The sequence below is a fragment of the Scylla paramamosain genome, chromosome 13, assembly GCF_035594125.1.
Source record: "Scylla paramamosain isolate STU-SP2022 chromosome 13, ASM3559412v1, whole genome shotgun sequence".
Classification (NCBI taxonomy): Eukaryota; Metazoa; Arthropoda; class Malacostraca; order Decapoda; family Portunidae; genus Scylla; species Scylla paramamosain.
The window spans coordinates 9,321,592-9,346,680 of NC_087163.1; the positions used below are offsets into that span (position 1 = coordinate 9,321,592).

At 39.4% G+C, this 25,089-nt stretch overlaps 1 protein-coding gene across 2 annotated transcripts; it reads right to left on the minus strand.

Moving 5' to 3' along the window:
* Positions 1–969: 969 nt before the first annotated feature.
* Positions 970–24,754, minus strand: LOC135106417 (uncharacterized). Of its 2 annotated transcripts, none has more exons than XM_064015416.1 (6): positions 24,557–24,754; positions 13,331–15,118; positions 11,441–11,580; positions 10,279–10,466; positions 9,562–9,679; positions 970–3,160 (listed from the first exon to the last, which is right to left on the minus strand). In XM_064015416.1, exons 2-6 carry the CDS (start codon positions 13,995–13,997, stop codon positions 3,077–3,079), a joined length of 1,197 nt encoding a protein of 398 aa, XP_063871486.1. In that variant the 5' UTR covers positions 13,998–15,118; positions 24,557–24,754; the 3' UTR covers positions 970–3,076. The 2 variants fall into 2 exon arrangements, with proteins under 2 accessions (XP_063871486.1, XP_063871487.1); XM_064015417.1 differs by lacking the exon at positions 970–3,160 and adding an exon at positions 5,446–5,663.
* Positions 24,755–25,089: the final 335 nt, after the last annotated feature.

A 25,089-nucleotide genomic window follows, 5' to 3' on the forward strand; every position in this document is an offset into this window, starting at 1 on the left:
TTTTTTTTTTCAAATACTGAAATATTTGTCTTGCTTTGAAATCTACAACCTAAAGGCTTACAAAGCCAAGTCCCAACAGCAGTGATTTACCCAGTTATCTTACAAAGTTTAACATTCCAGATTCATGTGGCATATGTCTTTTTTATTTTTTCATACAATATTCTGATTGTATTATAGACAATAATCCATCAAAATATGTATACAAGCATCTGTCCTCAGTATATATATAAATATTGAGTTATAAATTAATGTCTCTCATGTGGGAGTTGACAGTAGTTTACTGTACTTACATAGATTAGATTATTAATACAGTAAAATCCCTCTTATCCAGCATCAATGGGACTGCTGACATGCCGGATACTTGAATATTGCCGGATACTTGAATAGAAGTGAAATTATGTCCACAATCACCACCCTACACTCACACATCTTACCATAACAAAGATCAGCTGATCTTAATCAGCAGCTGATCTGATCAGCTGCTTAAGTGTAAACACAACACGCTTCCTCTTTTCTACAACTTTAGGCATGATGAAGGCATCAGGCGATAAACAGTGCACACGTGGGACTGAGTCACTGAGTAAACACAGTGCAGTGGGCCGCGGGTGGCGCGAGGCAGTGCGCTCTGGTGGCGAGGGGACAAAGTATGCCTCGTGCAGGAATTTTAATCGATTTTATGAGTACACATTGATTTTTTATTGATTTTAAGGCTCGGGGAAAAATGTGCTGGATACTTGAAGCTGCCGGATACTCGAATGCCGGATGAGAGGGATTTTACTGTACATTTCATAGCAAAATATGAAATGCAATTAAAATTAAAGCTAAAGTTAAAATTGTATACATGTAAGAAAATTTTTTCCATTTAGTTTGTGGTGCTCCATTCGTTAACACTAACCAAAGGCTAACCACAATTTACAAATTAAATATATTATAAATGCTTTTGTAGATAAACAATCATAAATCAAGATATTTTTGCCTCAGATTATATTAGACAATATATATTTGTAACACAGCGTCCTTAAAGTATCACATAAACAAGAAAAATACTATATACATAATACACTTTTCATATCTTATGCCAGAAGCATGCAAATAAGATATTACAATCTGCATACTCTGAGCTAACGTGTTTTGTCACCCTTGTGTTGACAAAAGAAGTTATCGGGTTGTCATGGAGAAGGAAAGACTACACAGAACTTTCTCAAATTATTTCTCAGTGTTTCTTAGCATCCTAACTAGTTCTCAACTAACTGGCTGTCTTCAATCTGCCAGAATGCTTACTACCTTACACCAGTATTCCCTTCTCACTCTCATCTCTGGCACATTAAGACTGTTGTCTTTCAGTTCAACTTTTATGTAATATCCTAAATCTAGAAAGTTTTCCCAGCCTACTACTGATACGGTATAATCTATCCTCTTACCAGGCAAGTCAGCAAAACTAAGAGAGAGATCCATCCCTCAGCAACACAATCAACTCACAAAATCTAACTTCTCTAATACAGTCAAAATGATTCCAGTGTAACAATAAAGTAAACCAAAATTCATAATACTAATTAGAAAAAAGTTGTCTATTATTGCTGAAAGTTTATTTAAGTGAATGTAACATGATAGTAATTTTCATCTTTTTTCTTTCTTTGGTTTCACTTTAAAGAAAAAAAGATACAGTACAATATAGTCTAAAGCATTCAAGAATAGTATGACTCTGTATATGATGGTAGCTATTGTACCAAAAGCTCTGGAGTGATCAGAAAGTATTAATCCTGTTGACTCTCCCTCATCCCTACTGCTCATGAATTGCCAAGTGGGTTGCCTTCATCCTTGCTATTGTGAGACCATGGATTTTGATATGAACATTTTGAAAACATAACTGCTCTACTAATTAGGTAATTCATATACTTATTGTGAAATTTTTTTTTTTGTGAGAAGAACAGCATGAATTTAACAATTATTATTGAAACATGTACTCTGTGTCTTGACTGGAAGTATACTTTCCCATGTTCCCTATTTGTCACAAAATAAAAATAAAAAATAAAACTGCAAAATCCATTTATCAATGTAGGTATAGAGATCTTACTAGTATATTTCCCGATGAGTAAGACAATATTACCAAATGAAGGAAGGATGGGGTGTTGAAGGCAGAACATCATTATTGAATCTAGGGTACAGCACTGAGCACAAGTCCACTCAGTACAAAAACTGTAATACTAAAAAGATTCACAAATAAAAAAAAAAATTGAATAAAATAAAAAATATATATGATAAACCAGCCATCCCCCCCCAAAAAAAAAAACAAGGAACAGTTTCATATCCTATCAATAACATTATTATTATGAAAAAGTAAACAATTTATAGTTAAGAGAGAGAAAATTTAATTACAATACTCTTATTATCTTCACTGTAAATGGTAGATAATTTCACTTATTTTCCTTTAAAATATAATATAATATAATGTTACTACAGTCAGTGCCAAAAAAAAAAGAAGCCAAAATTCTCATTTAGTGTCAGCACAATCAAGAGATCCTGGGTTCTAATTCCAGTCATGTGGAGACAATTTAGGTTTGTCTCCTGAAACCATTCTCTGCTAGGCGCAGCAGAGAATGAGTAAGGATGTAAGTCACCTAAAAAGGAAATTCTGCCCTCCTGTGTGTGTGTGTGCGTGTGTGTGTGTGTGTGTAAGTCACGTAAAAAGGAAATTTTGCCCTCGAGTGTGTGTGTGTGTGTGTGTGTGTGTGTGTGTGTGTGTGTGTACATATCTTGCTGCTCCAGGGACTCAAGTTTTGGCTTTCCTCAGCAGAAATATTTAAAAATATTTAAAAAATAATTTCCATAAATTTTACTCAAAGTCAATACTTGTCATCTTTCCCAATATGGGGCAGTAGACAATATTGTCTCATTGCAAGAATAAAACATAAAGTACCCCTCTTTCCATATCCTTATGTTTTAAAACAAGCTTACATCTTATCATGAGAAAACATCATAACTTTAGCATTTTCAACATTTTTATGAGTAACAAAATGCACTTATATACTAAGGTTTACCTGTACCCTATCTTCATATTGACAGATTCTTTCAAGACCTAAAATTCTTCACTACCACTGAAGTATTCATCCCGGCTTGTCTCAGATTCATTGCCACTTGGACTTTCTTGATATTCTGGGAGCTGAAAGAAAAAAAGTGTCAGCAACTTCTTAAAAATAAATCATATTCTCTATCTTAACTTTCAGATTGCATATATTCCACTGAAAGTGTATGCAACATTTTAGAAACTATTGGAATATTCCTAAAAGGATGACCACTCTAATCCCTCTAACTACTGCCCTATTGCTTTAATTTCATGCCTCTATAAATAGTCTTGAATATATCTTCAACAGGAAGATTCTTAAACATATCACTTACAATTTCATATCTGATCACCAGTACAGGTTCTTTTGTGGCTGCTCTACTAGTGATCTGGCTTTCCTTGCTGAGTCTTGATCATATTTTTAGGGATTTTAGTGAAACTTTCAATCTTGCCTTGGACATTTGAAAGAGTCTGTCACAAAGCATAGATGTCCAAAACTTCCCTCCTACAACTTCTATCTTTCTCTCTGTAACTTCATTGCAAGTTTCTTTGCTAACTGTTCTGTTACTACTGTAGTAGATGCTTACTGTAAACAGTGACCATCTCCTATAGTGATGGTCTATAAACAGTAGTGTTCCTTAGGTTCATTCCTGTCACTTGCTTTCTAATGTTTATCAACGATCTAAACCATACGCACAGTTTGTTCTATTCACTATCCTGATGACACAGCTCTAAGCTTTTCTTGTCATTTCCCAGACTTCCAATCCTTCAGGAATTAAACAAGTCATTCAGAGAAGCTACAGAATGCCTGACTTCTGATCTTTTTACAAGGTAGAGTAAACTTCATATTGTTCAATGCCTCAAAAACTTAATTTCTCAATCTATGAACTCAACACAACCTTCAAGATAATTATCCCATTTTCTTTAGTGACACAACTGTCCCCTTCTACACTAATAATTTAAACTGGAAATTTCACATCTCATCTCTAGCTAAAACAGTTTCTATGAAATTAAGCATTCTGAGTTGCCTCTACCAGTTTTCTCACCCCACAATGGCAAACTCTGTACAGGGGCCTTATCTGCCCATATATGGAGTATGGGGGGTTTCACTTCCACTACTCTTCTAGAGAGAATGGAATCAAAAGCACTTTGTCTTATCAACTCCTCTCCTCTAACTGACTGCCTTCAGTCTCTATCTTTTAACTACAATGTTGCATCTCTTGTTATCCTCTACCACTATTTTCACAGTAACTGGTCTTCTGATTTTGCTAACTGCATGCTTTCCCTCCTCTCACAACATCACTACACAAGACTTATTTTCTCTCATCCTTATTCTGTCCACCTCTCTAATGCAATAATTAACCAATATTCTCAATCATTTGTCCCTCTTTCTGGTAAAGTGAACTCCCTGCTTGTTTCTGTATTTCCTCCTTCCAATGACTTGAACTGAAGAGGAAGGTTTCAAGACACTTATTCTCCAATTTTGGATTATCTTTTTTTTCTCTTTTTCTTTAGGAACTGGCATCTCAGTGGAACTTCTTCATTCTTTTACTTGTCCTATTATAGAAAAAAAAAAGGACTGGAGAGAGAGAGAGAGAGAGAGAGAGAGAGAGAGAGAGAGAGAGAGAGAGAGAGAGAGAGAGAGAGAGAGAGAGAGAGAGAGAGAGAGAGAGAGAGAGAGAGAGAGAGAGAGAGAGAGAGAGAGAGAGAGAGAGAGAGAGAGAGAGGCCTCAGGGAGGAAGAGGAGGAGTAATAAGGATGTAAATTCCCACCTCTTCATATTTCACCCAGCTTTTGTATTCCCCCCAAATCGCAAATCGCAAATCACAAGGATATAAAGAGAAAACAGTGAGTCAGAAATGATACATGAAAATGGTAATGAATGATAGACATAAGAAATACATCCTACTTAGTGAGTACAAGTACAGTAAACCCTCATCATATTGAACTAATTTGGGGGAAGCCACTGAAAATAAAGGTGAAAATCTGATAAATGTGGCAGTTAGTGCTCAGGAGTGCCACAACCTCTCTCTCTCTCTCTCTCTCTCTCTCTCTCTCTCTCTCTCTCTCTCTCTCTCTCTCTCTCTCTCTCTCTCTCTCTCTCTCTCTCTCTCTCTCTCTCTCTCTCTCTCTCTCTCTCTCTCTCTCTCTCTCTCTCTCTCTCTCTCTCTCTCTCTCTCTCTCTCTCTCTCTCTCTCTCTCTCTCTCTCTCTCTCTCTCTCTCTCTCTCTCACACACACACACACACACACAGACAGAGAGAGAGAGGTGCAGGACCGAACGGCGAGGCTCATCAGTAACAGTGAGCTCGGCCTTCAGCCTGCACTGCACCCCCTCCAGCACCAGCGAAACATGGCGGGCCTCACCGTCCTGTTCCAGGTGCAACAGCAACGGGTGCCACACCTACAGGCTTTCTGGCAGCCTGCCCGACATGCTGAAGTCCCCACCAAAGCTGTCACACACGCCCCTGGGGAGCTGCTCCAGCCCAGGTGCAGAACGTGGCACCAGCAAAGACAGTTTCTGAACACATACATCGGCTGGTGGAGTGCGTTTGTTACCGTGCAGCCCAGTGTTGAGGGCTGGACCAGGCAGCAGTTCAAGACTGCAGTGAATGTGTGGTTGCCACAGACAGGCAGAGGGTTTCAGATAGAAGGTATTAACAGTGACTTCTTTAGCCTAATTTGTTGTATTAAATATGTAAAGTATATGTACAGCAACTCTATAAACACATATGATGTAGCTTTGTATAAATAAAAAGAGAGAGAGAGAGAGAGAGAGAGAGAGAGAGAGAGAGAGAGAGAGAGAGAGAGAGAGAGAGAGAGAGAGAGAGAGAGAGAGAGAGAGAGAGAGAGAGAGAGAAAGAAAGAAAGAAAGAAAGAAAGAAAGAAAGAAAGAAAGAAAGAAAGAAAGAAAGAAAGAAAGAAAGAAAGAGGGGGGCAGATGGGATGAATAAAAGCAAGGGAGGGGGAGAGAGAGAGAGAGAGAGAGAGAGAGAGAGAGAGAGAGAGAGAGAGAGAGAGAGAGAGAGAGAGAGAGAGAGAGAGAGAGAGCTTTGTTTACATTTGCCAGTGTACAAATGCTGAATGTAAACAAAGCCGTCTTCCTTGTATTGCCTCATATAGTGCTGTGTGGTGCTGTAACTCTGAATTGCCATAGGTCAAGGACGTTGTTGTAAACCGAGGACCCCTGTATATTTTTTTTTTCATAGGTATGAAAATACAGTAACCAGATTTCATAAAAAAAAATGGCATATGCTAGACAATGTATGGCAGATGGCAGACAAACACCAAATTATAACAGAAATGCCATAATTATGGCAGAAAGTGCAATCCTGGTGGGTGCAGTGTGTGCTCACCACCACCACTACTTACATTCTCCCTCCCTCCCACCCTCACTCACTCCCTCACTGCTACCGCTGCTGGCCAGACATTCCACCTCATTTACTGACCTTTATCCAATAAATCAGATGGATGGTCTATAAGCCATACATGTCCAATAAATCCGGTATAACAGGATTTAGTATAATGTGGGTTTACTATAAATTAGGAGCTACATGAGATTGGTGTAATGTCTAGTAAGAAAGCATTTAATTGCATTCAACTTGCTCTCAGGCCTCATACTACATTATGAATATCAAATACCCAGATTCATTAACAATTCTGAACAACTTTGAAAGAAGGGTCTATGCACTAACTTAAAAAAAAAAAAAAAAAAAAAAAAAAAAAAAAAGCAAATCCTTTATTGGCAAACTAACTCTCCAAATCTTAAACCCAGTGAGTACTTTTGGAGGTATGATCAAAACTATTTCAGAAGAAGGAATCCTGAAAGCAGCATAAGTACTTTGTTATAGTTTAGACCTTACTATGAGAACCTAACCTTGCCAAGCTCTCATTAAGGTGTCATTGATTTCAATGAGGACAAATAAATATTCATTCAAGTTATAATGTTTTCCTTTTATAAAGCATGAAGAAACTGAACTGTAATTCTGGGCAAAAAAATTCTATGCGGTAATTAATTTGCAAAGGTGTAAAGGTGTGGTGTCACCTGCAGTGTGTACCTCCACAAGGAAATAAACAATAACAAAAAAAATGGAAGGTCTTGGTGTAAAACCACATTTACAGCAAATTCCTATCTTCATATTTTCATACATATGTTAATAACATCTACAGTTTCATTATTACCTGTACCATTTTTTAAAATGTTTACAGTTGCTTTCATTGTAAATTTCCATTTGTGACTTGAATCAATGAAACCTTGTAATCTTGCAGCATATCAGTTCAAGGCTACCAGCAACAAATCCATATTTCATTTTGCATATTCCTTCATTCAGTGGAGTAACATCACAGACTAGAGCAACATGTAACTACATACATACATACATATACCAAGACAGTCTCCCCAAAAAAGGGGGATAACCAAGACAAGGTATACAACTTTCACATTCACTCTCATTCACACTACTCTTTTATTTTAGCTCCTTGTCCCCAGACAGAGAAGAGAAAGTGCTCCTGCCCTCACTTTACAGGGATCAGTCATGCAGCTTTGCTCTAGAACAAGGCTCCTTCATAGCTAGTATTCTCTTCTACTGCACCTGATAAGCCCACATTTGTATGAGACTATCAATGTGTGGCATCTCCCGTGGAGGTTGCAGAGCCATGTCAATTTTCATATTTTCATGCACTTGTAACTGCTCTCCATTTGCTTCTGTCATGCATAATCATTCTATGCTCCAGAATTAGTCCTTCTCCTTTCAAGGCCTTCTTTATGCTATATATTCATCCCTTATGCAGCCAACCTCAAAAGTTCACACCTCTCACACTTGATCTTACTATCTTATTCACCAGCCTATCATACTCTGTTCTCTCAACATACACATACCATCTCACCACACAATGCTCTGCCCATCCTGCCAAGTCTCTCGTAACACCCTTTCTCCATCTCACTTCCTCATTTCTGATTCTGTCAGTCCAAGTTATTCCACACATACTCCTTACACATCTCATCTCCATTATATTTAATCCCTTCTTGTCTGCTATTCCCATACTTCAAGTCCCAGTACCATACAATGCAGTAGGCACTATTATCCCTTCATACAATATTCTCTTTACATTCATTCCAAGTGTTCTACTCAACAAACAATCAATTCATACCTCCCAACACTCCTCCTGCTTTCTTCATCTGAGCTCTAACCTCTGTCTCTACTCTTCCATCCACTGCTACTGCAGATCCAAGATATTCAAGAACAGTCTACCTCCTCCAGCTCCTCCCTATTCAGCTTTACATTCACCCTACCATCTGCCTCCCTGGTGCACCTCATTACCTTACTCTTTCCTACATTAATCTTCTGTTTCCTTATACACACCCATCCAAACTCCTCTATCAGCCTAGTTAACTTCTCTGTATCTACTACCAACATTGTGTCATCTGCAAATAGCAATTGATTCACACTCCATTCTTCACCCTCTGCTGTTACTAGACCCAATCCTCTACCAAACATTCTAGCATTAACTTCTCTCACCACACCATCCATATAGACTGTTAAACAGCCATGGTGACATTAGACATCCCTGATGTAACCCCATCTTGACCAGAAATCATTCATATGTGCTTTTTCCTACCCTCACACATGATCAACTTTTCTTATGAAAACTTTTCATCCCTTTTAACAACCTACCACCTACACCATACAATTTCAAAACATCCCTTATTCTTTCTCTATTAATTCTGTCATATGCCTTCTCTAAATCTATACAAGCCCGGAATACTTCTTTCCCTTTTGCTAAATACTTTTCACAAATCTATGTTACAGCAAACACCTGATCTACACAGCCCTACCCTCTCCTGAAGCCTCCTTGTATGTACATCCCAAATAACTCTATCTATACCTTCTCTGATTCTCTTTATCAATACCTTACCTACCACACTCAACAGACTGAACATTCATTCCCATCTCCATGTGTGGAACTACACATGAACTTGCCCACTCTAACAGTACTATGCAAGTCACAAAACATACATTTAACAGTCAAATTAACCATTCATTGACAATGACCCCACCTGCCCTCAAACACTGCAATGCACATCCAGGTGCTTTTCCACTTTTCATCTCCCTTACTGCTGCCTGCACCTCCTCCTTCAATATACTTGCCTCACTTAACTCCCTTAGTACATTAACTCTAGCATCTCTCCCAAAATGCCCCAGTCTCAGGCTCTGTCTCCTCCACATTCAGCAGTTTCTCAAAATACTTTTCCCACCTCCTTTCCACATCATCCTGCCTAACCAACATTCTGCCATCCTCTGCTTTCACCTGTTCCTCACTGCCAGATGGTCCTTTCCTAATTCTTTTCACCTTTTTCCAGAACAATTTCTTATTCTCTTGAACATTCTCTGTTAACTTCTTCCATCTTTCATCAGCCCTCCCTTTACCATCATGCAGAACTGAAGAGGAAATAACATTTGGAACTAACATCAAATAGTTTATGGTATAGAGATAACTCACCTCAAGTGGAGTGAAGAGATGGCAGGATCTGTTTCTGCCAACAGTGTTTTGTAGTGGCTTTCGGATAGGCTGGTGTTTTTTGCCCTTCATGACCTGATACACCTGTTTCAAGGCATCTCTGAAAACAATAACAGATTAAGTACTAGGGTATTTGATTCACTGATGACATTAAAACTCTCCTGTGTTTCTTACAAATACAGGAATAATGTTTAAGCAAAAAAATATTAAATAAATAAATAAATAAATAAATAAATAAATAAATAAATAAATAAATAATATAAATAAAAATAAATAATACCAATACATATTAAGCTGTGGTTTGGTATTTGTTATGTTTCATACATAACAAACTAATTAATATTTGTTTACTTATTACCTATCCAAAGGCATGCAAAGCTTACCAAAAACTTACCTTCAACAACTACTGAATTGCTAACTTATAACTTAACTTTGACTACACTAAACTAATAAACTGTAGAAAAAAATCTAACAAAATCATATTAAACAATAACAATAATGATATTAGTCAATGAAACCTAATAATCACAAACTGATAGTATTTATTATATCACTAACTTTTTTTTTTTTTTTTTGCTTTAAAAAGCTTAGTTAACATTTTGTATGTTTCATCAGAAATAAAGTTTTCATTAATAGATTTAGTCTGCAAAAATAAAACTTATAAGCCTCTACACATTATTAAACTATATCTTTTCTTACTTTCTTGTGTCTTTATCCAAGGTTGGGAATGGAGAGTAGGGCTGAGTGTTGGGTGTGAAGGGTTGCAGTTGACCCAATAAAGCAGTTCGAGGTGTGATAACAGCATCTGGTCTGTTTTCATTTTTCTCTCTTTTGGGAGTCATAATATTTAGGGTATCCTCATGTGATGGTGGCAAAAGATTAGTGAACTGGAAGAGGAATCACTGTTTTAACTTAAAGTACAAAAGAAGCTAGCATATGTGAAAATGGTCTTTTGAAAAGCATTTTACTGAGTTATAAATAGTTTTACTATCTATAAAATATAGAAATATTACTACATAATCTACAACTCAGTAGGTGTGAAATTAATACTGTTATACATTATAGGCACCAGTATGAATAAAAACTAGTTTTAATCACTGAAGTAGTATATTATAGCATTTTTTTCACCCCCCAGCTGCTGACTCTGTACAAGGGCCTTATCCGTCCATGTATGGAGTATGCTTCACATGTCTGGGGGGTTCCACTCATACTACCCTTCTAGACAGGGTGGAATCAAAAGCTTTCCATCTCATCAACTCCTCTTCTCTAACTGACTGTCTTCAGCCTCTCTCTCATCACTGCAATGTTGCATCTCTAGCTGTCTTCTACCATTATTTTCATGCTAACTGCTCTTTTGCTCTTGCTGACTGCATGCCTCCCCTCTTCTTGTGGCCTTGCTGCACAAGACTTTCTTCTTTCTCTCACCCCTATTCTGTCCACCTCTCTAATGCAAGAGTTAACCAGTATTCTCAATCATTCATCCCTTTCTCTGGTAAACTCTGGAACTCCTTGCCTGCTTCTGTATTTCCACCTTCCTATGACTTGAATTCCTTCAAGAGGGAGCTTTCAAGACACTTATCCTTCCATTTTTGACTACCGCTTTGGACCCTCTTAAGGGACTGGCATTTCAGTGGGCATTTTTTTTTTTTTTATTGGATTTTTGTTGCCCTTGGCCAGTGTCCCTCCTACAGAAAAAAAAAATCAACAAATATTTAGTCAGATTATCAACATCTTTTTTTAATATTCCACTAAACTTACACAGTACAGATTCCTGGAAAATTTAATATAAAACACTACTGTTTTTATACATCATTCACAAAATGAGGTATATAACATTTTAAGCCTTAATCCTATACCTCACCTTGTATTTCTTCATTGTGAAAAAGGCATTATCAGAAGAAAAGTCATCATCCTTCTGAGCCTCCTTTGCTAAGCATTCTATATACTTCTCCCTTTGTTGAAGATACTTAAGAGTTCCTTTTTTGGCTGTTATCTTTAAATCTGCAAAACAGTTATTCCTTTATAAATGTATCAGAAAGGCCTTCAAAATTCTCATTAATCATATATTTTTCTACTTACCTATACATATCTGATGTCTGTTCCTTAACTGTCCCCATGAGATAGACACACCAGTCTTTTCTTTCAAGACTGCCAATCCAGTGAGAGTCTCTCTCTCTCTCTCTCTCTCTCTCTCTCTCTCTCTCTCTCTCTCTCTCTCTCTCTCTCTCTCTCTCTCTCTCTCTCTCTCTCTCTCTCTCTCTCTCTCTCTCTCTCTCTCTCTCTCTCTCTCTCTCTCTCTCTCTCTCTCTCTCTCTCTCTCTCTCTCTCTCTCTCTCTCTCTCTCTCTCTCTCTCTCTCTCTCTCTCTCTCTCTCTCTCTCTCTCTCTCTCTCTCTCTCTCTCTCTCTCTCTCTCTCTCTCTCTCTCTCTCTCTCTCTCTCTCTCTCTCTCTCTCTCTCTCTCTCTCTCTCTCTCTCTCTCTCTCTCTCTCTCTCTCTCTCTCTCTCTCTCTCTCTCTCTCTCTCTCTCTCTCTCTCTCTCTCTCTCTCTCTCTCTCTCTCTCTCTCTCTCTCTCTCTCTCTCTCTCTCTCTCTCTCTCTCTCTCTCTCTCTCTCTCTCTCTCTCTCTCTCTCTCTCTCTCTCTCTCTCTCTCTCTCTCTCTCTCTCTCTCTCTCTCTCTCTCTCTCTCTCTCTCTCTCTCTCTCTCTCTCTCTCTCTCTCTCTCTCTCTCTCTCTCTCTCTCTCTCTCTCTCTCTCTCTCTCTCTCTCTCTCTCTCTCTCTCTCTCTCTCTCTCTCTCTCTCTCTCTCTCTCTCTCTCTCTCTCTCTCTCTCTCTCTCTCTCTCTCTCTCTCTCTCTCTCTCTCTCTCTCTCTCTCTCTCTCTCTCTCTCTCTCTCTCTCTCTCTCTCTCTCTCTCTCTCTCTCTCTCTCTCTCTCTCTCTCTCTCTCTCTCTCTCTCTCTCTCTCTCTCTCTCTCTCTCTCTCTCTCTCTCTCTCTCTCTCTCTCTCTCTCTCTCTCTCTCTCTCTCTCTCTCTCTCTCTCTCTCTCTCTCTCTCTCTCTCTGCCTCGGCCAGTGTTCCTCACATTAAAAGATAAGTCAACAAAAAATATAATAGAACAAACAAATATATCTTCATTTGTTCCTGTCCCTGCATTTCCTCCTTTAATTCTCTAATCATCTCATCATTTTTGCCTCCTTCCTGTCATCTACTCTGTCCTCACACTTCACTGAGACTTTCCTTTTGCATCCAGCACATTTGCAACACTTTTATACACACTCTTAGATCTGGTCACAATACAAGTGTCAATATGCATATGCAGAAACATTATCATAATCAGAACTAATCTCAAAAATAATCTTTCAATGAAAATTTAACCTTTACTGTTCAAGAAAGTATCTTAACCATAAAAAAAAAAAAAAAGTAACAAAGGCATAAAGCTTTTTATCTAGTACTACATGTTTGGCCTTCACTTTCTCCAGTCTCTCTAAAGTCACATGCCTCATCTTGCAAGCAATCTCTCCCCTTTCAATTTACCCCATCAAAATTACATAAATACTTTTAATCATTTCTTATCTATAACCTGCCTTTTACAAATATTACATATTATGCTTCACCTGCCCAGCCATTCCATGGTTCACACCCATTATTCTCTTGAACATAATTTGAGTGGTTTACATACCAATATTTACTCCATTTCTATTTCCTTCAACCAAAAAGGCTATAAGTGGTACACTTATTATGTTACATACCTTCAGCATTCTGAACAGCTTCTGATTGAGTCTTTTTCTTATTTCCAATGATCTCAACAGGTGTTCCTTTCTTGCCAATTTTCTTGCTTATATTTTTTATGTTTTGTGTGATGTCTCTTTCACTGTTAGTAACTTGTTTCTCTGCCCCTTTTTGATTTCCTTCCATGGATGAGGTTTTCTTCTCTTCAAGGCGTTCAAGTCTTACAATAACTGTTTCCTTCAATTTTTCATCAAATCTTTGGTTTTCAATATGACTTTGTTTTTTTGAGTCTTGTTTTTGCATACTTTTCTCAGATTTAAAAGTATTGACAGTGCTCCTCTGAGCCTTTGCCTTTTTCTGGTTTCTCTTCACAGCAGGGAAAGTAAATGAATTATTATCTTCATCAAACTCATAAAGAGAGTCTTCTCCATACACAAAGTATGTTTTGCGTTCACGGGTTGATCTTCTCAGTTGCTGCATATTAATGGAAATCTCATTGATGTTTTCATTGGATTCTATATTTTTAGTTTTCTTTCTGTCAATTTTAACTTCCTCATTACTAACAGTAATCTCAGTAATATTTTTGGCAGGTTCTAGATTTTTTCTTGGTCTACCCCTTGGCTTTTTTCCATTCCTGACTCTGACACCATAAACAGTGCTTTGTCTGTCTATACCAGCTGCATCCATCTTCTTTTCTAAAGGTTTAGGACTCTTCCTTGGTCTACCTCTTGTTTTTTTCCCCTCTCTACTTTCCACATTATTATTTTTACTTTGCTTGTGTTTTTCAACTGACTGATCCTCTTTTAAGGGTTCAGTAGAGATTAAACCATGAATACTTTTAATGTGCTCCTGACGTCTTTTTTTCAGTTTTCACAAATCCATTAGCTGACAAATTTTCAGTGGATTCATGTGTCTTCAGTGAATATCCCTGTGGTCTTATCATGTTGCTTCCATATCTTTTGATAACAGATTCTTGTTCTTTATAATCACTGCTTCTCTTTGTTTTTTTTACTTGATGACACAGACTTTGAAGAGTGGACAGACTCCAAAGCTTGAGTCTCTTTACAAAAAATCTCCATATCTTACACCAGCATCAGTGTCAGAATTATGTTCAAAATCTAACAAACTACTGTTCCTTTTTTGCCGTGGTGACTTTCTGATGAGACTTGATTCTGGAAGACGAAAAACTCCTAATATCTCAGAGGACATACTCTCATTTGTTCTTGCTCTTCCCTCTCCTCCTCTTCCCTCTTCCTCTTCCTCTCCCTCTCCCTCTTCCTCTGCCTCTTCCTCTTTCTGTAGTACTAGTTCTACATTGTTCAGCAGAGTTTGATCTAACTTCACTGCCAACATCATTCTCTCCACTATTATATGCAGTATATACAAGAGAATTTTTTTCTTTTAGTTCCTCGAAGATTCAGTTTGCCATTACTTATGTCCAGCAATGTTCTAGACGTTTCTACTTGTTTCTGCTTAGGCAACATTTCCATTCTCTCTAAACAGACCAGTAATTTTTTATGTTGTACTTCTTTAGCCTGTTCATTATTTTTTCTCTTGATACCCTGAGTTCTAAATTCTTTTCTTTCAGAAGTTAAAGTTCTTGTAATGTTGGAAGACTTAGATTGAGGATGTGAGGAATCCTTTACACTGTTCTTCAATCTTGATCTTTTTCGTGCACATGGGCCATGCAAAACAGAAGGAGAGATGTAGGTAAGCTCTTCTTCAAATGCTGAGACCCCCATAAAAAAAATCTTCAAGTGATATGTTAGTTACATCTAACTTTCCCCTCATGGTTGCACAAGCAGATCCTGAAAGAAAAACAACAATATTTAAACTTTCAGTTCTATACTCTATTCTCCTAAGTCTAAAAGAAATCAGAGAGAGAGAGAGAGGAGAGAGAGAGGGAGAGAGAGAGAGAGAGAGAGAGAGAGAGAGAGAGAGGAGAGAGAGAGAGAGAGTGAGAGAGAGAGAGGAGGAGAGAGAGAGAGGGAGAGAGAGAGAGAGAGAGAGAGAGAGAGAGGAGAGAGAGAGAGAGAGAGAGAGAGAGAGAGGAGAGAGAGAGAGAGAGGAGAGAGAGAGAGAGAAACTAGCTATCAAGAAACCATGTGGAAAGTCCTCAAGCCAGTCAACAACCCCACCAAGGTAATGATAAAACATTCCCTGATGCTGCCTTGCAATATCTGGAACACCACCATCACAGATACACACAAATGTTCCCCGACTTAAGAACATCAGTTATGAACATACAGAAATACGAACAAGAATTCCTGCAAGTCCAAATTCTGTTATGTTACTCCACTGCAGGTTCAAATTTGCCATATGCCTTTCACCTAGTGCCACTTTTGGCTGCAGACCACACTGAGCAGCCAGATGTAGGAATTAGGTGAGTGGAGGATACTATTTTTTTTCTGCTTGTTTTGTTTGTTTTTCTTCTAAAGGAGTTGCATTCCAAAGATCTGGTGCCATATTCACAAGATTCTTAAACAATGGGATTGTGCTTGGCACAAGTTATGCTTAGTTTCATGCTTAAGTTCCCAAACCATGCTATAGTTTAAGCACCAAGTTAAGCACAGTTCAGTGTAACAACCCACAGTATACCCCCTGCCCAAACTATAGGCTAGTTTGTTTTATACTCATGGTACAAGTTAGGCAAGGTCAATTTATACCATCAGGTATAAAATGGGCTAGGCTAGAATATATCCCTCCCTTTTCCATATAACAAGTATATTGCTATATTGCCAGAAGATAACTATTAATGTGGATCATATAATGGTCTCACAATTGCAGATATTTTTTGTGAATTTTATTTAGTATACTGAATTGTGTAAAGATCTCTCTTCTCTCCTCTTAATAGGTGAACATGTATTGAATAAATATCCAGTGTGTGTGTGTGTGTAACATTGTAATATACAGTAGGGTACGCAACAATGAACATGATTTGTTGCAGTGTAGTGTTCATTATGGCAAATGTGCATTATGTCAACTGAAGAACCTATGGAGGATAATTAATTGGTCCACAGAACCAGAAAATAACAAAAAATTCCATATTTTTTTAAAATATATCAAAATGAGCACATATGCACTTATACAGGAGGACTTTACACTTTAAAGGAGGAGGCAGTAGACACCTGCCGAAACGATAATTACTCCCAGTGAGGTCTAAAGCACTGTTCAGGGGGTGCTGTGAACTTATCATTAAACCCAGCTGTGACCTCACTGAACGTTTCCCTTTGTGTCTCACAACACAAGGGGGCAGTCACAGCCTGCCCTCTAAAGACAACTCTCTCCCTCCACACAAAACTACAAGCGCCTAATAACACACACACCCTTCACTCAAAAATTTCAAAATCATGGCGACTCCTACACCAGCCTCAGAGTCCCCATCTGGGGAGGGGACCATAAATGTCCCCAGGTCGGACTGCCTTTCTGTCGACAACCCTAAGTTTCTTGACACCCCCCTCAACTTTTTCTTCATTAACTTCTGCAACATTCGCGGTCTAAGATCTAATTTTCAATCTGTAGAACACCACCTCTCCTCTTCTAAACCTCATCTTCTTTTCCTCACTGAAACTCAGGTGTCTGAGGCAACTGACAGTAGCCCCTTTTCTGTTCCCTCCTACTTTCTCTATCCTCATTTTCGATCCAAAGCTGGATGCTGCGTTTATGTGCGCAATGACTTAACCTGCTCTCGTGCCCACGCTCTTGAATCTTCCGAGTTTTCCACCATCTGGCTACGACTACAGAGTCATTCTCATACTAAATTTATCTGTGCTGTATACCTCTCTCCTAACTCCTCTGACTATAAGAAATTCTTTGACTACTTAACTTCCAAAGTGGAGCACATTCTGACCCTCTTCCCTTTTGCAGAGATCTCCATTCTTGGAGACTTCAATGTTCACCACCAGCTTTGGCTTTCCTCTCCCTTCACTGACCATCCTGGTGAAATAGCCTACAACTTTGCTATCCTCCATGACCTAGAGCAATTGGTGCAACACCCTACTCGTATTCCTGACCGTCTTGGAGATACGCCCAACATTCTTGACCTTTTCCTGACCTCTAATTCTTCTGCTTATGCTGTCACCCTTTCTTCTCCGTTGGGCTCCTCCGATCACAATCTCATATCTTTATCTTGTCCTATCACTCCAATCCCTCCTCAGGATCCCCCTAAGCGAAGGTGCCTCTGGCGTTTTGCCTCTGCTAGTTGGGGGGACCTGAGGAGGTATTTTGCTGATTTTCCTTGGAATGACTACTGCTTCCGTGTCAGAGACCCGTCTTTGTGTGCTGAGCGCATAACAGAGGTGATAGTGTCTGGCATGGAGGCGTAAATTCCTCACTCTTTTTTTCGTCCTAAACCTTCTAAACCTTGGTTTAACACAGCTTGTTCTCGTGCTATACATGATAGAGAGGTGGCCCACAAAAGGTACTTAAGCCTTCCATCACCAGAATCTCATGCACTTTATATTTCTGCCCGGAACCATGCCAAGTCTGTTCTCCAACTAGCCAAAAACTCCTTCATTAACAGAAAATGTCAAAACCTTTCAAGATCTAACTCCCCTCGTGATTTCTGGCATCTAGCCAAAAATATCTCCAATAACTTTGCTTCTTCTTCTTTCCCTCCTCTACTTCAACCAGATCGCACCACTGCTATCACATCTATTTCTAAAGCTGAACTCTTTGCTCAAACCTTTGCTAAAAAATCTACCTTGGACGATTCTGGGCTTGTTCCTCCCTCTCCTCCACCCTCTGACTACCTCATGCCACCTATTAAAATTCTTCGCAATGATGTTTTCCATGCCCTCGCTGGCCTAAACCCTCGGAAGGCTTATGGACCTGATGGGGTCCCTCCTATTGTTCTCCGAAACTGTGCCTCCGTGCTTGCACCTTGCCTAGACAAACTCTTTCAGCTCTGTCTGTCAACATCTACCTTTCCTTCTTGCTGGAAGTTTGCCTACATTCAACCTGTTCCTAAAAAGGATGACCGCTCTAACCCCTCAAACTACCGTCCTATTGCTTTAATTTCCTGCTTATCTAAAGTTCTTGAATCCATCCTCAACAGGAAGATTCTTAAACATCTATCACTTCACAACCTTCTATCTGATCGCCAGTATGGGTTCCGTCAAGGCCGCTCTACCGGTGATCTTCTGGCTTTCCTTACAGAGTCTTGGTCATCCTCTTTTAGAGATTTTGGTGAAACTTTTGCTGTTGCCTTGGACATATCAAAAGCCTTTGATAGAGTCTGGCACAAAGCTTTGATTTCCAAACTACCCTCTTACGGTTTCTATCCTTCTCTCTGTAACTTCATCTCAAGTTTCCTTTCTGACCATTCTATTGCTGCTGTGGTAGACGGTCACTGTTCTTCTCCTAAATCTATTAACAGTGGTGTTCCTCAGGGTTCTGTCCTGTCACCCACTCTCTTCTTATTATTCATTAATGATCTTCTAAACCAAACTTCTTGTCCTATCCACTCCTACGCTGATGATACCACCCTGCATTTTTCCACGTCTTTTCATAGACGTCCAACCCTTCAGGAGGTAAACATATCACGCAGGGAAGCCACAGAACGCCTGACTTCTGATCTTTCTAAAATTTCTGATTGGGGCAGAGCAAACTTGATATTGTTCAATGCCTCAAAAACTCAATTCCTCCATCTATCAACTCGACACAACCTTCCAGACAACTATCCCCTCTTCTTCAATGACACTCAGCTGTCCCCCTCTTCTACACTGAACATCCTCGGTCTGTCCTTTACTTATAATCTGAACTGGAAACTTCACATCTCATCTCTAGCTAAAACAGCTTCTATGAAGTTAGGTGTTCTGAGACGTCTCCGCCAGTTTTTCTCACCCCCCCAGCTGCTAACTCTGTACAAGGGCCTTATCCGTCCATGTATGGAGTATGCTTCACATGTTTGGGGGGGGGTTCCACTCATACTGCTCTTCTAGACAGGGTGGAATCAAAAGCTTTTCGTCTCATCAACTCCTTCAGAGAGGTCTTCAGCCTCTCTCTCACTGCCGCAATGTTGCATATCTAGCTGTCTTCTACCACTATTTTCATGCTAACTGCTCTTTTGATCTTGCTAACTGCATGCCTCCCCTTCTTCCGCGGCGTCGCTGCACAAGACTTTCTTCTTTCTCTCACCCCTATTCTGTCCACCTCTCTAACGCAAGAGTTAACCAGTATTGTCAATCATTCATCCTTTTCTCTGGTAAACTCTGGAACTCTCTGCCTGCTTCTGTATTTTCACCTTCCTATGACTTGACTTCCTTCAAGAGGGAGGTTTCAAGACACTTATCCACCAATTTTTGACCACTGCTTTGACCCCTTTGTGGGACTGGGATTTCGGTGGGCATTTTTTTTTATTAAATTTTTGTTGCCCTTGGCCAGTATCCTTCCTACATAAAAAAAAAAAAAAATGTACATTTGAGATAATACAACAAATTTACACGGCACCCTTACGAGTTTCATACCTATAATATATAGCCCTTAGGACCGGATTCATCACTTTACCAGACCAAACTCCTCGTAACCCCTGCAACATTGTATGTTGCTATTCAGCAAACACTTACAAGCTGGTAAATCACCTGGTAAGTTATGACTGCTGTCTGGTGCTGGTGACACCATGGACCTCACTTATGAAGATGAAGTGCTGTCAGCTGAAGAATATTTCATCCTCTACCTGCTTACATAAGTGAGTTCTAAAGGTGTATACTAATTTGTGATAATCTATGTTGTTGCAAGAGTCGGGACACTTGTAACAATCATCAAGATAAAGGCAGGAGACCGTGTAAAAGAATTGGATCAGTAGTAAAGAGACAGAATGAGTGCCCCCCTTCTTTGGCTGTAAAATTGTCCAAGAAAGCACTAAGTTGCTGTGCTCCAATGACCTCTTGAAGCTCTGAAGACCCACACAAATGGCCCTGAGCTCTGGAAGAATGATGTGAAACCTGGCTTCCATTTCTCCCCAATCTCCACTTGCTGAAACCTGCAGGAGGGATGCAACCCAACCTTTCCTAGACACATCTGTGAACAGGAAATGATCTGGGACTGCCAGCTTGAGCAGTTGACCCACCATGAGATTATCCTGTGACTGCAGCCAGATAATGTCCTGGGGAATCTCTTCATGACTGGGAAGTCCGGGAGGTACAACTCCCTTATCCATGACCGGTTCAATCACAGTTGCAGATTTCTCAAATAACGCCTTGCTCCTTGAATGAGGTGACAGAAAAGATGTATGCTCCAGCAAGGTTAACCACTTTTTTGCTGGAGGACAACTGGAGCTGAGGAGCAAGTTGAGCTGGGTTTGCAGATTGTCCTCATGTGAACAAGTCGGGAAGACCTTCAAGGATTGAGAGTGAATGGCCATCTCCAAGATCACTGTCTGAGTCAGAGAGAGAGTGCACTCTCCCAGGTTGGGTACAGTTCCTAACCTCTGATGAAGGAAAAGTAGTTCCTGTATTGCCTCCTTTGCTTCCCATTCCAATCCTGCCAGAACTAGCCAATCATTGTAGCATCTCAACAGATGGAAGGCCTGATGATAAAATTCCACCAAGACAGGTGAAAACCTGTCAAGTCACTATAAGTCCGAAGCAGAGCTTAGAATTGGAATGCCTCTCCATGCCAGGAGAAACATAAAAAATTCCTGCAGTCCTGATGAACTGGGACATGCAGGTATGCATCCTTTAAATTTAAGGAGGCCACCCAGTCACTGTGTCACAAGGCTGCCATCAGTGTTCTTACTGTTTCCATCTTGAAATGGGTGGAGTGGACATATTGGTTGACACATGAGAAGACCAAAATTGGGTGAAAACCCCCTGTGGCCTCAGGCACCACAAATAGAGGGCTATAAAACCCTGGATCCGTGGAGTGAAGGCAGGTCTAGAGTAACCTGATGTCGAAGGCTGAGACCCCCATTCAACCATGGGGCATGCCCATATGAGGACCAGGCTTGGTTAATGCCCTCATTGCCTGATGTTGGACTGACAATACAGCATTCTCCTTTGCAGCCTTGATGACTCCATTCACAATCTCATCAAAAGGAGATGGGAATAAATGGGGGACTCTCTAAGTTCCTCCCTAAGCATCACATCAAAGGAAGAGGAAGGGTTGCCAGAAAAGAATCCCTTCCCTGGCTGTGGCCAATGCCCCATGTCTTTCCAGTATAGTTTTCATTCTCCTGTTCAATCTCATGAAGATGATGATGTTAAAAAAGCATGGAACCAGGGAAAATATAAACAGATTAACAAACATCTCAAAGATATTGACTGGGAGTTTGAGATCCAAGATCTTTCTGTTGACAAAATGTTTTCTCAATAAAAAGAACATTGTTTACCCTCTCATTAATCTACATATCTCAACTTGGCAAAACAGCTTCAACTCCAAATGTAAGTCACAACGTAGAGCACTTAAGAATACTTGGAAACAAAACAAAGAATGTAGAAATACTTTTGACAAGCAATCCCAGGAAGCCACAGTTGCCTTTACCCAATTTAACATGGTAAATTCAGCCTTTTCCTTAAAAGGGTGACCACTTTAATAACTCAAACTGCCATGCTACTGCCTTAGCTTTCCTGCCTCTCTAAAGTTCTTGAACCTATCCTCAACAGAAAGATTCTTAAACATCTATCACTTCACAACCTATCACAAACCTACCTGATCACCAGTATGGGTTCCGTCGAGGGCACTCTACTAATGATCTGGCTTTCCTTACCAAATCTTGGTCATCCTCTTTTAGGGATTTTGATGAAACCTTTGCTGTTGCCTTAGACATGCCAAAAGCTTTTGAGAGTCTGGCACAAAGCAATGATTTCCAAACTGCCATCCTACAGCTTCTATCCTTCTCTCTGTAACTTCATCTCATTTCCTTTCTGACCATTCTATTGCTGCTGTGGTAGATGGTCACTGTTCTTCTCCTAAGTCTATTGACAGTGGCATTCCTCAGGGTTCTGTCCTGTTACCCACTCTCTTTCAATAATTCATCAATGATCTTCTAAATCAAACTTCTTGTCCTATCCACACCTATGCTGATAATGCCATCCTGCACTTTCCCACGTCTTTTCATAGATGTTCAAACTCTTCAGGGAATAAACAACTCACACAGGGAAGCCATAGAATGCCTGACTTCAGGTTTCTCTAAAATTTTTGATTGGGGCAGAACAAACTGTAATGTTCAATGCCTCAAAAACTCAATTTCTCCATCTATCAACTCAAAATAAACTTCAAGATAACAATACTCTCTTCTTCAATGACACTCAAATGTCCCCCACTTCTATGATGAACATCCTTGGTTTGTTCTTTACTTATGATCTAAACTGGAAACTTCACATCTCATCACCAGCTAAAACAGATTCTATGTAGTGAGTCATCTTCATTAGTTTTTCTCACCCCCTTCCCAGCTGCAAACTCTGTACAGGAGACTTATTGGTCTATGTATGGAGTATGTTTCACATGTATAGTGGGATTCCACTCATACCACTATTTTAGATAGGGTGGAATCAAAAGCTTTTCATCTTATCAACTTGTAACTCACAGCTACCACAAGAAGAAGCACTATAGTCCCACCACTCTAAAACCAAGGACTGGGTGGAGTCAAACCTGGGATTTCCCTACCACGGCATTGCCACATTTTCTCTACTCTGGTTGGTGAATGATAGCCTACCACTATTAGGCTTCATTGTGCCCTGAACTGACCCGTGTGTGTGTGTGTGTGTGTGAACACCACATGTTGTTATAAATTTTATGAAGTGAGATACTGATTGACAGTATGATCCTGGATAGTACTTCTCTCTCTCTCTCTCTCTCTCTCTCTCTCTCTCTCTCTCTCTCTCTCTCTCTCTCTCTCTCTCTCTCTCATATCATTTATATTTTGTTACATGCTGGCTATAGTTTTTAATTGCAATGTACAATGTACTTTTTCTTCATTAACTTCTGCAACATTCGCGGTCTAAGATCTAATTTTCAATCTGTAGAACACCACCTCTCCTCTTCTAAACCTCATCTTCTTTTCCTCACTGAAACTCAGGTGTCTGAGGCAACTGACAGTAGCCCCTTTTCTGTTCCCTCCTACTTTCTCTATCCTCATTTTCGATCCAAAGCTGGATGCTGCGTTTATGTGCGCAATGACTTAACCTGCTCTCGTGCCCACGCTCTTGAATCTTCCGAGTTTTCCACCATCTGGCTACGACTACAGAGTCATTCTCATACTAAATTTATCTGTGCTGTATACCTCTCTCCTAACTCCTCTGACTATAAGAAATTCTTTGACTACTTAACTTCCAAAGTGGAGCACATTCTGACCCTCTTCCCTTTTGCAGAGATCTCCATTCTTGGAGACTTCAATGTTCACCACCAGCTTTGGCTTTCCTCTCCCTTCACTGACCATCCTGGTGAACTAGCCTACAACTTTGCTATCCTCCATGACCTAGAGCAATTGGTGCAACACCCTACTCGTATTCCTGACCGTCTTGGAGACCTGTTGGGCATTCAGACAGAAGCTCACTGGTGAAGCAAAGTGCCAGTGTTCAGCAGGAAAAAAAATCATTATGTGAGATATTTAGCAACAGCAATGGTTAAGATACGATACAGATGTAAGGAAGAGGTTCCATGTGTTTATTAAGCTGCCAAAGTGTACCCACCTCCATTACCCTGAGAATCTTCACACCATACTGATAAGGCATAACGGTATAATTTTTGAGGTCCCTGATTAGGTTAGGTTATGCTAGGCTAGGTTAAATTAGGTTAGGTTAGATTAGATTAGGTTATACTAAGTTAGGTTAACATCTTAGCAATGGGGTCCAGGAGGGTGCAGCTCCACCAGCTAGGTTAGGTTAACGCCCTAGTGGGGGGAGGATAGGTTAGGGAAATTCAAAATATTAAAATAAATTTTCTTAGATTTTTTTAATGCCCTTATTTCACTTATTTTCATTCCCCCAAAAAACCTGATTCCCCACAGGCCTCCAAGCTTGTTTGAGGGGTTAGGGGGTAATTGGGGGGGAAATTGGGGGCGGACTTCTTATCAAGAAATACCAAATATATATATATATATATATATATATATATATATATATATATATATATATATATATATATATATATATATATATATATATATATATATATATATATATATATATATATATATATATATATATATAATGAAAGAATTAGAATGAGTAATGCTGTTGGAGTGAACTCCTTCATTAGTTTGGTAAGAGACGAGTCTGACCCATTTCCAATAAATACAAGTGTACCTGATTTCCTGAGTCCACGTTTTACGTTTCAGTGCGGAGCCTTGTTCTTGTTAGGCTTTGATGAGGCCGTGCAAGCTGTGGTGCCACAACTTCTAGTGCCCCGGAGGTGCTGGTAACAGGTAGGTTGTCCGATTAGATTGGTGTTAATGTGTCTTAAAGTGCGGAGCCTCCTTCCCGCGCCCTCTTGTTTGTTTACTTTTGATTTTAGCCGCTGAATATTTTTTCTAGTGATCACAATTGTAAATCTCTAAGAACTATGCTGATAATGGTAACTATTTATGTGTAATGGTAAATACAATAATATTAGAAATCGTAATTCTTTAGTTTTATTCCGAATGCAATGAAATTTACTAATTATTACATTTCACTATATTTTTTTATAGTCAAGTATTTTATTTGCCATATTTATGCAACATCATTCTTGTTTACATAACTGCTGATTAGGCAATGATCTATAGTTGCATACATTTATGGGTTATTTTAACCCTCTTGGAAACAATTATTTATCTCAATTACCTGGGCATGATCTAACC